This window comes from Lithobates pipiens, unplaced genomic scaffold (genome assembly GCF_037356315.1).
Source record: "Lithobates pipiens isolate NorthernLeopardFrog02 unplaced genomic scaffold, aLitPip1_a1.2 Scaffold_16, whole genome shotgun sequence".
NCBI lineage: Eukaryota > Metazoa > Chordata > Amphibia > Anura > Ranidae > Lithobates > Lithobates pipiens.
The window spans coordinates 141,652,111-141,666,806 of record NW_027507748.1 but is presented as its reverse complement, the minus strand read 5'-3'; the positions used below and the strand labels follow the sequence as shown (position 1 = coordinate 141,666,806).

At 44.3% G+C, this 14,696-nt stretch overlaps 1 protein-coding gene across 6 annotated transcripts in view; it reads left to right on the top strand.

The window, feature by feature from the left end:
* MYO1C (myosin IC) overlaps nt 1-14,696 on the top strand; it is a 352,367-nt gene that overhangs the window by 138,078 nt on the left and 199,593 nt on the right. For all 6 annotated transcript variants that reach the window (XM_077480547.1, XM_077480549.1, XM_077480545.1 and 3 more), the window contains exon 2: nt 6,726-6,881. In XM_077480547.1, the coding sequence (XP_077336673.1) occupies nt 6,726-6,881 (156 nt within the window). The remainder of the gene's footprint in view (nt 1-6,725; nt 6,882-14,696) is intronic.

The following is a 14,696-nucleotide window of genomic DNA, read 5'->3' as shown; positions in this document are numbered from 1 at the left end:
AGCTCATCTACATTCCACAGTGCTGACATTTCTGTTTTATAATGGATTTAGTGGAGGAGCTGCACCTTTCCTGAGTATGGCTCATATATGATGTGTCTTTAACTGCATAAACGGGTCTATGAAAGAGGGTAATTGTGTGGGTGTGTACTTGGTAGTTTAACCACTTTCAGACCGGACCAATTTGCTTTAACTGACAATTGCGCGGTCGTGCGACGTGGCGCCCAAACAAAATTGACGTCCTTTTTTTTTCCCACAAATAGAGCTTTCTTTTGGTGGTATTTGATCACCCCTGCGGTTTTTATTTTTTGCGCTATAAACAAAAATAGAATAAAATAATTTTTTACTTTTTGTTATAATAAATATCCCCCAAAAATATGTATAAAAAAACATTTTTTTGCCTCAGTTTAGGCCAATACATATTCTTCTACATATTTTGGTTAAAAAAAAATCGCAATAAGCGATTATTGATTGGTTTGCGCAAAAGTTATAGCGTTTACAAAATAGGGATAGTTTTATAGCATTTTTATTAATAATTTTTTATTTTTTTTTACTAGTAATGGCGGCGATCAGGGATTTTTATTGTGACTGCGACATTGTGGGGGACCCATCGGACATTTTTGACACATTTTTGGGACCATTGTCATTTATACAATAATCACTGCTATATAAATGCAGTGATTCCTGTGTAAATGACACTGGCAGTGAAGGGGTTAACCAGTGGGTGGCAGTGTAGGGGTTAAGTGTTCCTAGGGGCATGTTACTAACTGTGGGGGGGTTGGGCTTTCATTTAGTGAACACTGATCTCTGCTCCAATCACATGAAGCAGAGATCAGCGTCACTAGTTGCTAGGCAGAATGGATAAATGTTGTTTACAACGGCATTTCTTCATTCGGCCGCTCCGTGAGACGATCGCGGGGATGCCCGCGGCGATCGAGTCCGCGGGTCCCGCGACCGGACTCACGGAGGTCCCGACCAGCGTGATGGCAGGGCGACAAATTTAAAGGGACGTACATGTACGCCCATTTGCCTGCCCGTGCCATTCTGTCGACGTACATCGTCGTGCGCTGGTCGGCAAGTGGTTAAACATTGTGGAATGTATAGGAAAACTATGAACTGAAGTTTGCAGCACTGGAACTAATCAATTTGAACTCTGCGTTATCCTTTACCCTTCTTTTTTTTTTTCATGGCTAGTTGCAAACTTTACAAAAAGCCAATGCTCTGCAGTTAAAGTAGTCCTAAAGGCTGGGTGTTTTGATTCCCCACATGTGCGTAAAATAACCACCCCAATAACCATTTCCCCCCTCCCCTCACTAAACACTTGCCTGAGCCTATAGAAATTCAGTGCTGTGCCTGGCTGCTGTCAGTGCAGAGCAATTATCTCCCCCTTACAGGGATTTTGGCAGCAGAAGGAGTAATTGCTGTGTGTGTATATGAGAAAAAAAAATTGTTTTGTATAATATCTCACAAAAAAATGAGTACACCATAACATTTTTGGAAATATTTTATTATCTTTTCATGTGACAACACTGAAGAAATTACACTTTGCTACAATGTAAAGTAGTGAGTGTACAGCTTGTATAACAGTGTAAATTTTCTGTCCCCCTCAAAATAACGCAACACACAGCCATTAATGTCTAAACCGCTGGCAACAAAAGTGAGTACACCCCTACGTGAATTTCCAAATTGGGCCCAAAGAGTCACTATTTAGTGTGGCCACCATTATTTTGCACCACTGCCTTAACCCTCTTGGGTATGGAGTTAACCAGAGCTTCACAGGTTGCCACTGGAGTCCTCTTCCACTCCTCCATGACCACATCAGGGAGCTGGTGGATTTTGGAGACCTTGCGCTCCTCCACCTTCTGTTTTGAGGATGCCCCACAGATGGTTATTGGAGTTTAGGTCTGGAGACATCCTTGGCCAGTCAATCACCTTTACACTCGGCTTCTTTTAGAAAGGAGTGGTCATCTTAGAGGTGTGTTTGGGGTCGTTACTTTGGAATACTGCCCTTTGGCCCAGCCTCCGAAGGTAGGGGGAATTATGCTCTGCTTCAGTATGTCACAGTACATGTTGGCATTCATGGTTACCTCGATGAACTGTAGCTCCCCAGTGTCGGCAACACTCATGTAGCCCCAGACCATGACACTTCCACCACCATGCTTGATTGTAGTAGGCAAGACACACTTGACTTTGTAGTCCTCATCTCGCTGCCGCAACACACTAGACCCAAATAAGTTTATCTTTGTCTCATCAGACCACAGGACATGGTCTTCATGTTCTTAGTCTACTTGTCTTTAGCAAACTGCAGGCTTTCTTGTGCATCATCTTTAGAAGAGGCTTCCTTCTGGGACAACAGCCATGCAGACCAGTTTGATGCAGTGTGTGGCGTATGGTCTAAACACTGACATTGCTGACCCCCCTACCCCTTTAACCTCTGCAGCATTGCTGGCAGCACTCATACATCTATTTCCCAAAGACAACCTCTGGATATGACGCTGAGCAAGTGCACTCAACTTGTTTGGTCGACCATGGCGAGGCCTGTTCTGAGTGGAATCTGTCCTGTTAAACCGCTGTATGGTCTTGGCCACTGTGCTGCAGCTCCGTTTCAGGGTCTTGGCAATCTTCTTATAGTCTAGGCCATCTTTATGTAGAGCAACAATTCTTTTTTTCAGATCCTCAGAGAGTTCTTTGTCATGAGGTGCCATGTTGAACATCCAGTGACCAGTATGAGAGTGAGAGCGATGACTCCAAATTTAACACGCCTGCTCCCCATTCACACCTGAGACATTGTAACACTAACGAGCCACATGACACCGGGGAGGTAAAATGGCTAATTACACATAGTTGTGCTCCTAACTTTAACAACTTAAGCCCTGGACCATTCGCCACTGTGTCACTTTAACTGACAATTGCGCGGTTGTGCGACATGGCTCCCAAAAAAATTGACATCCTTTTTTTTTCCCCCACAAATAGAGCTTTCTTTTGGTGGTATTTGATCACCCCTGCGTTTTTTAAAATTTTTGCGCTATAAATAAAAAAAGCGTCGGGGTTGAAAAAAAACCAAATTTTTTTACAATTAATAAATATATATATATAAAAAAACTATTTTTTTCCTCAGTTTAGGCCGATATGTACGTCGTTCTACATAATCTTGGTAAAAAAAAATTGAAAATAGGAAAAGAAACTGCGCTACGTTACGACTCAAATTATATACTAGGTGGTCACTAGGGAGACCGATATCAGCTGCAGCTTGACTGTATCACATAATTACAGGAAAATCAAAAAATAAAAAGTAAATAAGCTGCGCTATACCCAAACCATACCGTGAAAAAGCGCTCACGTGTATACACTTACAAACTTAGATCAAATACATAGACGGTGATTTAAATGTCACATAAGCTATCCAAATACCCCTTACACATATATAATATGCAAATAAAAATGAAGCAATAATCATAAGAATATAATCCAAAATGCATCAGTCTAATTAACACCCCAGTGCACAATTGATATAAATATAAATATGAAAAAAGAAAGTGTTTCAGATAAAAATGTGAATATGAATGGAGGAGCAGTTTCTTCCGCTTATGGATAGTGCACAATCCACCACCAGAGTGTACAGATTCACTTCTTACCAGAAGTTCATGACCCCCCACTACAGAGGGTCACAAAAGGAGTGTAGATTTATATTATGCATATTATACATATATTATGTACATCCACGAGTTATCATATGGGAGATATACCGAAGAGGCCCAGTTTAATATCTTATCTGGTGGAGTGGGTGGCCTAAGGAGAGCAGCAGAATCTGTACCGGATTGGGGGATTTAATATAAATCTACACTCCTTTTGTGACCCTCTGTAGTTGGGGAGTCATGAACTCCTGGTAAGAAGTGAATCTTTACACTTTGGTGGTGGATTGTGCACTATCCATAAGCGGAAGAAACTGCTCCTCCATTCATATTCACATTTTTATCTGAAAGACTTTCTTTTTTCATATTTATATTTTTGTTTATATCAATTGTGCACTGGGGTGTTAATTACACTGATGCATTTTGGATTATATTCTTTAGGGGTGCACCAAATGGGTTTTTTGGTTCCCGAAACCGATACCGAAAATATAAAATACACTAGGCCGAAAACCGAAACCTATACCGAAACGGCACCGATAAGGAAACATATTTTAAAAAAAATATATTTTTATACAGGAGATGGTCAGAGACTGGGGACGTGGTACATGAGATGGTCAGACTGGGGACGTGGTACAGGAGATGGTCAGAGACTGGGGACGTGGTACAGGAGATGGTCAGAGACTGGGGACGTGGTACAGGAGATGGTCAGAGACTGGGGACATGGTACAGGAGATGGTCAGAGACTGGGGAACGTGGTACAGGAGATGGTCAGAGACTGGGGACGTGGTACAGGAGATCTATGCAGCCTCACCAGTGCCCATCAGATGCAGCCAGCCAGTGTCCCCCATTGCAGCTAGCCTGTGAAGGGAAGAGAGGAGAGCCACCTCCGCCGCCTGTTTGATCACAGCACCGGGAACACCGCTTTCATTTCAATAGCTGTGTGTTTCCGGCCGTGCGCTGTCACATACAGCCCCTCCCCCTTGTCTGGACACTTTGATAGATCATCCGTCCAATCCTGCGGGTGATCTGTCTATCAAAGTGCCCGGACAAGGGGAAGTGGCTGTATGTGACGGCGCACGGTGATCTGTCTATCAAAGTGCCCTGACAAGGGGGAGGGGCTGTATGTGACGGCGCACGGCCGGGAACACACAGCTATTGAAATGAAAGCTGTGATGTTCCCAGCGCTGTGATCAAACAGGCGGCAGAGGTGGCTCTCCTGCACTATAGCATGATCTAGCTTTTCATGATGGGCTGCACCAGGGGGTGGGGGCGGAGCCCCACCCAGGCCATGCCCCATTTTCGGCGCCATTATCGGCCGTTTTTTCTCTTTCGGCAAATTGCCGAAAAGGGCATTTTCGGACGATATGTTTCAGCGCCCGAAATTTCGGTACATCCCTAATATTCTTATTATTGCTTAATTTTTATTTGCATATTATATATGTGTAAGGGGTATTTGGATAGCTTATGTGACATTTAAATCACTGTCTATGTATTTTGATCTAAGTTTGTAAGTGTATAGACTTGAGCGATTTTTTTTTTTTTTTTTTTTTTTTTTTGTCACGGTATGGTTTTGGTATAGCGCAGCTTGAAAAAAAAAAATTGCAATAAGCTTCTATTGATAGGTTTGCGCAAAAGTTATAGCGTTTACAAAATGGGGGATAGTTTTATGGCATTTTTATTAACAATTTTTTATTTTATTTTTACTCTCTTTAAAGCATAATGAGCACAGAAACTACCCAAATGAACCTGATCAAAAGTTTACATACCCCAGTTCCTAATGCAGTGTATTGCCCCCTTTATTATCAGTGACACCTTGAAGTCTTTTGTGGTATTTGTGGATATGGCTCTTTATTTTCTCAGATGGTAAAGCTGCCCTTTCCTCTTCGCAAAAAGACTCCAGTGCCTGTAAATTCTTTATTTTTTATTTTATTTTTTATATTTTTTTTTTAACGTTTGAGATCTCCCCAGAGTGGCTCAATGATATTGAGGTCAGGAGACTGAGATGGCCACTCCAGAACTTTCACGTTATTCTGCTGTAGCCAATGACAGGTCGACTTGGCCTTTGTTTTGGATAATTGTCATGTTAGAATGTCCCATGTACAGCTGCTTGAATGGTGAATGTAAATGTTCCTCCGGTATATTTTGATAACCCGCTGCATTCATCTTGCCATCAATTTTGACCAAACTTCCTGTGGCTTTGTAGCTCACACATCCCCCCAAAACATCAGAGCTCCACCTCTGTTTCACAATAGGAGTGGTGTACCTTTCATCATAGGGCTTGTTGTCTCGTCTCCAAATGTCACATTTATAGTTGTGGGCAAAAAGCAAAATTTTGGTCTTATCACTCCAAATGGCTTTGCCAGAAGGTTTGAGACTTGTCTCTGTGCTGTTGGGTGTATTGTAAGCTGGATACTTGGTGGCATGTGCGTAGTAATGGCTTTCCTCTGGCGACTCGACCATGCAGCCCATCTTTCTTCAAGTGCCTCCATATTGTGCTTCTTGAAACAGCCACGCCACATGTTTTCAGAGAGTCCTGTATTTCACCTGAAGTTTTGTGGGTTTTTCTTTGCATCCTTAACAATTTTCCTAACAATTGCATTTATTATTGTAAGGGGGACTTTGCGTTTAAGCTCTTTAGTTAAGTCTGGTACATTCAGGCCTTGAAGGGGTTGAAACCAGCTCATGGCTGCTTGTTTCTTTTTTGTTCAGCAGCTTTTCGTTAAAAAAAATTATAAAAAAAAATAAAAAAAAGCTCACGCGGCCGGCTCTCTACTCCTCTCCTCGTCCCGCCTGACTTCAGCAGGGTCTCGGCCCCACCCACTGCAGCTGTCAGACAAGGAGTGACTGGACCGGTCACGTGAGCGCCGATCGGCGCTCTGCAATGAGTTATAATCAGCATACATCTGTTCTGCTCTGTGTAATCATTCATCATGATGCAACATAAGAGGATGCATACATGACAATTTGTGTCTTTTTGGTACTCGGCTGTACATTAGCTTATCTTTTGGTTTATTGACATATATAAAACACCAGTGTAGAAATTTACTTTTCTTTCTTTTTTTTTTTTTAATCCTTTATCTTTTATTTCCTTTTTAGGCTCCAGCAATCGACGGGATCCGAATAACAATGGAGAGTGCCTTAACAGCCCGAGATCGGGTTGGTGTCCAGGACTTTGTCCTGCTTGAAAACTACACCAGTGAAGCTGCATTTATAGAAAACCTGAGGAAGCGATTTAAAGAAAATCTCATATATGTAAGTTATTGACCTGTGCAATAGGTGTGGCTCATCTATGAATTAAATATTTTGATCGAGATATCTAGATATAGATCTTGGATATAGATGGGCATTACAAATGTTGACTACTTGATTAACGGTATAGTGATGTCATGGAGTACATGGGGAACATGCATGTTTAATGGTTATGAAAAGGGTGTTTCCCTCCTTGAGCACAATAATTACTTGTCCTCTTTTTAACTAATGTTAAAAAGCTATAAAAGTTAAGTACCTTATGAATGTAATATATTGGTGCTAGAAGAGCCATTACATGTAAAGATAGTTGCATACAAGCTCACTATAGTTGAAGTGCAGGCAAACCATTTTACTTCTCAAAATTCACTTCAAAAGATTGTTTAAAGAGAAAAAAAAATGTGGGGAAGAGTGAGCATAAAATGATCTTCCAACCAAGTGGCCTCAAGCTCAGGGCTCTTACTTGTACAAGCACACACATTTATGTGGCAATATATGTGCTTAGTCATAGGTACAAATGCTAAAATGAAGCATGGGTACTAAACCATAGCCCCCTGAATTATCTTCGGAAAAGACATTGAGAGCCAAGTGTAAAATGTTAATCACAGTTACCTCCATGTTGCCTGTCTTAAAGTGGTTGTATACCCACTTTTTTAACTTTTACCTACAGGAAAGCCTATAATAAGGCTTACCTGTAGGTAAAAAAAATATCTCCTAAACCTGTACGGTTTAGGAGATATTCCCCTCGGTATGCGCCGCTGACTGCAGCGGCGCATGCGCACAAGGGGGTTCTCTCCGTGAAAATCCGGCAGCGCTCGCCCGGCCGGATTGAAATCTCCCGCGCGCATGCGCGGGAGTGACGATATCGCGGCTCCGGCCACTCACAGCGCCGGAGCCGCGATACCCGGAAGAGACGCCGAGGGAGCATGTCGGCTCCCTCGGCGTGGATCGGGCGAGATGTCGGGGCCTCGTTCTAAGGTAAGTATTTCATAATGAGCTAGTATGCGGTGCATACTAACTCATTATGCCTTTTTGCTTTGCAGGTTTAAAAAAATAAAAAAATAAATTGCGGGTTTACTACCGCTTTAAGACACAGCTCTCCTAAAACAGGAATGCAGCAGTACTATTGGCTAAATTCTTATAGCCCTTACATTTTATTAATTTCCACTCTATTTTCTTAATTGATTTCTGCAAATGGTGGCTCTCATGCCAAGACTAGTGCTAATATATGTACATAATACTTCATACCACCCTCCTGTATCCTTTTGCACAGCAGTGCTCTGCAATGCACAACGTGGCAGCAACCCCTCACCCTATCCAAGGATGTAGGTATTTTAAAGTAGGGCAAAAAAACTTTTTGGCCCTTTTTCGCCTATGGATCATAGGAGTACAGCTCTTTATGCACTCCTTTTGGCCTGTTTTTCTTCTGACAGCGGGCTAAAGTCCGTTGTCAGTCAGGTACTGAATCGATCCCGACTTTACAATCGGGATCCACCCAGATGCCTGGACCCCGGCAGCTGGTTCAGCCTCAGTGAGCTCAAGAAGACTGAGCAAGCCGCTCCCACCCTTTCCACAGCCCAGCGCTCCAGTGAGCACTGGAGGGGCAGATCAGAGCCGCTGACTGACAGTCACCACTCTCTACTAAGAGCAGAGGGGGGAAAACTGAGTTATCAGCGGGGTTTAAAAGCTCTGTTATCAGTGCATAGGCTGTGGAGATTGATGCTGCATTCACTAGGTGAGTATACATTTTTTTTTTGTTTTGTTTTTTTGGAAACCCATACTTCGCTTTTAAATGCTTGCTGTATATTTTTCTTTCCATAAATTATTCTATATTAACTTGCAGTGTGCCTTTGCTAGCAAATTCAGGAAAATTAGTCTAGTCTAGCTCATCCCCCTCCCTCTGCATATATTAGCCTTCTCTTTTTGAAATGGCTGATTTATATGCTGGGCAAGCTTTTCTACCCTTCCCCCTCTCCTCCGTATACATCAATATATGTAGCTGCTGGGAGAAATGCACCCAGCAGCAGTCTCAGGGCTTTTGGATGTTACGCAAGTGGGGCGTTTACATCTAAATAACATGCTTTTAAAGCCTAGGTTCACCTATGGTAACATGTTGCATCTGTGTTTAGGGTATAACATGTTACCAAAGAGCACCTGCCTGTGCTCCTCTACCCCCCCCCCCCCACTGTGACAGCGGTTGTGGGGATCTTCTCCCTTCACCCACTGTCACAAATTTAAAAAGAGCTCTGCCCGCGGGGCCACATCATTCATTCACAGCATTCTGTGCGTGAACTAGAACTACCATCTGCCACTGTGCCAGACAGCTTGTAGTTCTCAGTGAACTGTGAGGGCACTGCTGAGCACTCTTTAGTTCATTGATGTTCCTGCTCTCCAGTAACTGTCTACCTATACAGGCAGCTATACAGAGCTTCTGCAGGATCCTCACATTGCACCGGTAATCTGCAGGCTCCAGAGAAAGATAAATGCACGTTTTTCAAACTGAAAAAATGTGTGCATTTATTATTGTAAGGGGGACTTTGCGTTTAAGCTCTTTAGTTATGTCTGGTACATTCAGGCCTTGAAGGGGTTAAAACCAGCTTGTTTTTTGTTCAGCAGCTTTTTGTTTTAAAAAAAAAAGCCTTTTGAGAGGCTGTAGAGCCATCCAAACACTTTAACACTGCTATCTCTTCCAACAGACAATTATTGTCACTGCTGCTGAAATATTCTGTGAAATGTAAAACAAATATAAAGATCAGAATGTAGATTGAGACTTGAGCATAAGGGTTATGGTGGTGGATGGTGCTGTGAATGAAGATGCACATACATCATTCTGATATAGTTTGCAAGAGATATTGTAAGCGATTCAACCCCCTTTCCCCAGCATTGGGCATTTATTTCTGCACTGGTTGTTGTATGCAACGCTTCGCACTACAGTTTTTTTTTTTTTTTTTTTGCCCTGTTTCTTGCCCCGATTTTCTTTCCTAGCTTTTCAAATATCTGCAAATACAGTAGTTTGTAAGAGCTCAAGGTCTTTTCTTTGAGAGGACATCTGCACACTTCATGTTTTCCATTAGGACAGGCACGTCCTCAGCCAACGAGTCACTTGGGAGGAGCAGAGAGTGAGTAGGATGCAGACTCAGCTGAAAATCACAGCGCACAGTTGCAAAATGAAATTTAATTAAACTGTTGCATAAGAACCCAGTAAACCATATCAAGACACGACCATGTCACAAATAGAGCACATGTGCAAAATTCCCCACTCTTATCCTACGGCTTACCACCTAATAAACACTTAATGTTCTGACTTAAAGCATCTTCTGGTTAGGCTGTGTTAATGATCTAAAGCATGCACACAATTGTTAATTTAAAGCAAAAAGAAAACTGCCTCAAACAATTGGCCACAACCAATGTTGGTCATCTTACTTTAAAAAAGTAATTGGTTAAGTTGCAAATTACTTCTCCCAAAAAGTAATTGCGTTAGTAACTCGGTTACTACATTGGAAAAGTAATTAGTTAGCAAAGTAACTGTGACGGGGTGTCAGTGGTGGTACTTGAGGGGGTGGCAGCGGTGGTGGTGCCATCCTCTCCCACCACCACCTCTGCCTCTTACTGATCCCATCCCCCACCACCACTGATCTCATCCCTACCGTATCCCCCCCCATCACCTCTGTTGTAGAAGTGATGGTGGGTGGGTAGGGATGGGATCAGTAAGAAGCAGAGTTGGTGGAGGACTTGGGATGGATCGATTGCACTGCAATTCAAATCGTCAGTCACTTACTTGAATGCCTCCGGGGATGCCTTTCCTCATGGGGAGAGAGTGAGACCCTCCCCTTCACTCGATTGGTGTCAGCTGACTTCATTTTTCAGTGTCCGCCCCGCCTCCCTACATTCTCTATATCTGGATAGGCAGGGCGGGATGGGGCAGCCCAGACAGTCTGAGTCTCATCCTCTAAGCTCAGTGGGCGAAAGCCCCCCCCCCCCCCTCCCCGCAGCGCAACGAACGGCCAGGCAGCGCGGCCATGGCGGGCCTCCCGGGTGGTAAATGTAATTGCAGTAACTCTGCCCAAGTAATGGTAACTGAGTTACCATGAGGGGAAGAGTAATCGGTTAGATTACTCATTACCCTCTAAAGTAACTGTGTTGCGTAACACTTTTTTTTTTTTGGTACCTTTTTTTGCATTTTTTTTTCCTCAGGACTGTAACCGCAGCGAGGTACATAACTTCCATGGTTGCACTATCCCTCCTCTCTCCCCTCCGCTGCCTTCTGGGATCCGTGTGTTTCCCAGAAGCCGATAGAACCATTCAGAGAATGCTGTACGACTTGTGCATGCACAGTTGGAAATTGGAAGTGAAGCCTGTAGGCTTCAATGCTGGTTTCCCTTGCAATGCAGGCGCCTGCACCCAAAGCCAATGGGTGGATCGGCTTTGGTTTCCCACATTGCAGTCTCACTGGACAGGTAAGTGTCCTTATATTAAGTCAGCAGTTACAGTATTTTGTAGTTGCTGACTTTATTTTTTTATTTGTTTTTCCCCAGGCTGGAATTCTGCTTTAAAGACATTGCTGCTTAAATAAAACCCTACTTTTAATGGAGATGTGTGGGAATAAAAAACAAATGACATTTAACATGTGTACCTACCTGCTGCAGCATCGGTCCAATGCTGCAAGCTGTCCCCCTTTGGCTTTAAGCATAAGAACTGAGTGATCAGGTGACTGCTGATTGCACAGTTCTCGGGTCTGCTTTGAGCAGAGTGATGACACTCAGGCTGTAGCCTGCTGTTTGCTGATTTTGGGCAAAGGAGAGCAGAACGAAGTGCACTCCTGTTACCTACATAAGAAGTATAGCCAAAAGAGCATTTGGCCATACTTCCCTTTTTTTATAGTAGTCTGGAGAGTATTTCTAGTAACTAGTTATTCCGTTTTCTGGGGTGATAGGTTAGGACAGCTTCTGTCATAACATGATATATAAAAGAGAGACCTCTAAGGGGCCAATCATGCTTATGTAGATGAAAGCAAAATAATGCTAAAGATTTCCTGATGTGCCTGCAGACAGGTTTTCCCTTAGAGAGAAGCCAGAGGGAGAAATAAGCAAAGCATTCGTGTTTCTAAACCCACAACAGTAAAATCGGTCTGTATATGCAGCATAGCATGCTTTTTATACTCCCTGTGGAACTTAAGAGATTAATCCTCTGCATTGTGTAAAAAGGCTGCTTTATCCTGTATGCATAGATCCTCCCCCTCCTGCACTGTCTATCTGGGGAAGGCCAGCTAACACAGGCAAGGTAGCCAACCTGCACATGCTCAGTTGTCTTTTTATGCTGGATAGAACATTTACTTGTTCTCAGAGATAGCCAGGTCACATGATACTGACATCACGCATGTGGGCTTGTATACAGGCTGCAGTGGAAATCTCCTCCTTCCTGAACTCTCCGCACTGGAGATACTGTGCCATTTATAATGTAACTGTGGTATACAGATCATCCAAAAAGGTATATAGTGGCAGTTTTTTAATATAAAAAATGTTAAGCTGTGGGCACTGTGGGGGGGGGGGGGGTGGGTTTATGGTGAACTATTTTCAGATTACTGTTTTTTTTTGTTTTAATCTGAAAACATTCTATGCATTAAGATATAAAAAGCCTTCTGTATGTCCACGAGCCCCTTGGCCATCCAGGACTCTTCCTCCTAATTGTCTGAGACACCGCAGCAGGGCCATTGGCTCCTGCTGCTGTCAATAAAACTCAGCCAATATGAGAGAAGGGCTGCGCCGAACCACAGATTCATGTCTAAATAGATACACGGAGCTGCAGCTCGGCTTGTGTGCCCCCATAGAAAGCTGTTTGCTGTGGGGGCATGCAACAGGAGGGATGGGCCAGGAGCTCCCAGCCAGGAGCCTGAGAAAAGGAGGATTCAAACTGCTGTGTGCAAAACCAAATGCACAGGGCAGGTAAGTATAACATGTTTGTTATTTTAATAGAAAAAAGAGACTTTACAGCCACTTTAACCACTTGCTTACTGGGCACTTAAACCCCCCTCAGTCCCAGACCAATTTTCAGCTTTCAGCGCTGATGCACTTTGAGTGACAATTACGCGGTCATACAACACTGTACCCAAATGAAATTTTTATCATTTTTTTCCCACAAATAGAGCTTTCTTTTGGTGGTATTTAGTTACAGCTCGGAGTTTTATTTTTTGCTAAACAAACAAAAAAAGATGCAAAAAAAAAAAAAAAAAATCATGTTTTAATAGTTTGTTATAAAATTTTGCAAACGGGTCATTTTTCTCCTTCATTGAAGTGCGCTGATTAGGCGGCACTGATGGGCTGCATTGGTGGGCACTGATGGGCTGCATTGGTGGGCACTGATGGGCTGCATTGGTGGGCACTGATGGGCTGCATTGGTGGGCACTGATGGGCTGCATTGGTGGGCACTGATGGGCTGCATTGGTGGGCACTGATGGGCTGCATTGGTGGGCACTGATGGGCTGCATTGGTGGGCACTGATGGGCTGCACCGGTGGGCACTGATGGGCTGCACCGGTGGGCACTGATGGGCTGCACCGGTGGGCACTGATAAGCTGCACCGGTGGGCACTGATAGGCATAGTTAAGGCGGCACTAATAGGCACAGATAAGGCGGCACTGATGGGCAAAGATGGGCACAGATAAGATGGCATGGATGGGTGGCACGGATAAGTGGCACGGATGGGTGGCACGGATGGGCACTGATAGGTACCACAGATAGATGGGACTGATGGGCACTGATAGGTGGCACTGATAGGTGGCTCTGATAGGTGGCACTGCTGGGCGGCACTGCTGGGCACAGATGGGCGGCACTGCTGGGCACTGATGGGCGGCACTGGGGTGCAGCACCTTTGAGGCAGATTGGGTGGCACTGTGGGTGGCACTGTGGGTGGCACTGTGGGTGGCACTGTGGGGGGCACTGTGGGGGGCACTGTGGGGGGCACTGTGGGGGGCACTGTGGGGGGCACTGTGGGGGGCACTGACGGGGGGCACTGACGGGGGGCACTGACAGGGGGCACTTACTTTTGCTTTTATTTTACTTCAGGATGGCACTGCGGGAGGCAGGTGGGCACAGGCAGGTGGCAGGTGGTCCCTTGTATTGATGGCCGTGATCGGGACTGATGTCCCGATCACGGCTGCCGGCGATCGGCTTTTTTTTTCTCTCCTCGCGCTGTCAGAGCGAGGAGGAATAATAGCCGATTACCGGCTCCGTTCTATCACATGATCAGCTGTCATTGGCTGACAGCTGATCACGTGATAAGGGGTCGGGATCGACCCCTTACACGGATCGGTGATCAGGCGAGTCTCACGGACTCGCCGATCACAGAGCGCGCCGCACGCGCCCCTCAGGGGGCGCGCAGGCCGCTCGTAACCGGGACGACGTCAATAGACGTAGTCCCGGAAATGTAGGTCCGCGCTAATGCCGTCATTTGGCAATAGCGCGGATCTGTAGTGGTTAAGGAGATCATGCCTCCCAGCACTGGTTGAATGCTGGCCAAAGCCAGTGTTGCAGTTTGCAACCCCAAAGTCTTTCTAAGTGGGAAAACTTGTAGTAAGGTTAAGTTGTAAACTATACCACTCATTTTATATGGTTATTTGCTGCAGTAATTCTGTTTTATTGCTTAACTTTATACAATATATTTTATCCAAAAAATGCTGGCGATACCATATGATACCTGTGCTTTACTGCATGTAAGATTTAAACGCAAACAATGGTGAAACCTACCTAAATCACTTTTATCCCATTATCTCCTGCATATTTCCTAAGCACAATTTTCAAGGTCCACAGTAGTTAGAGGTAAAAGT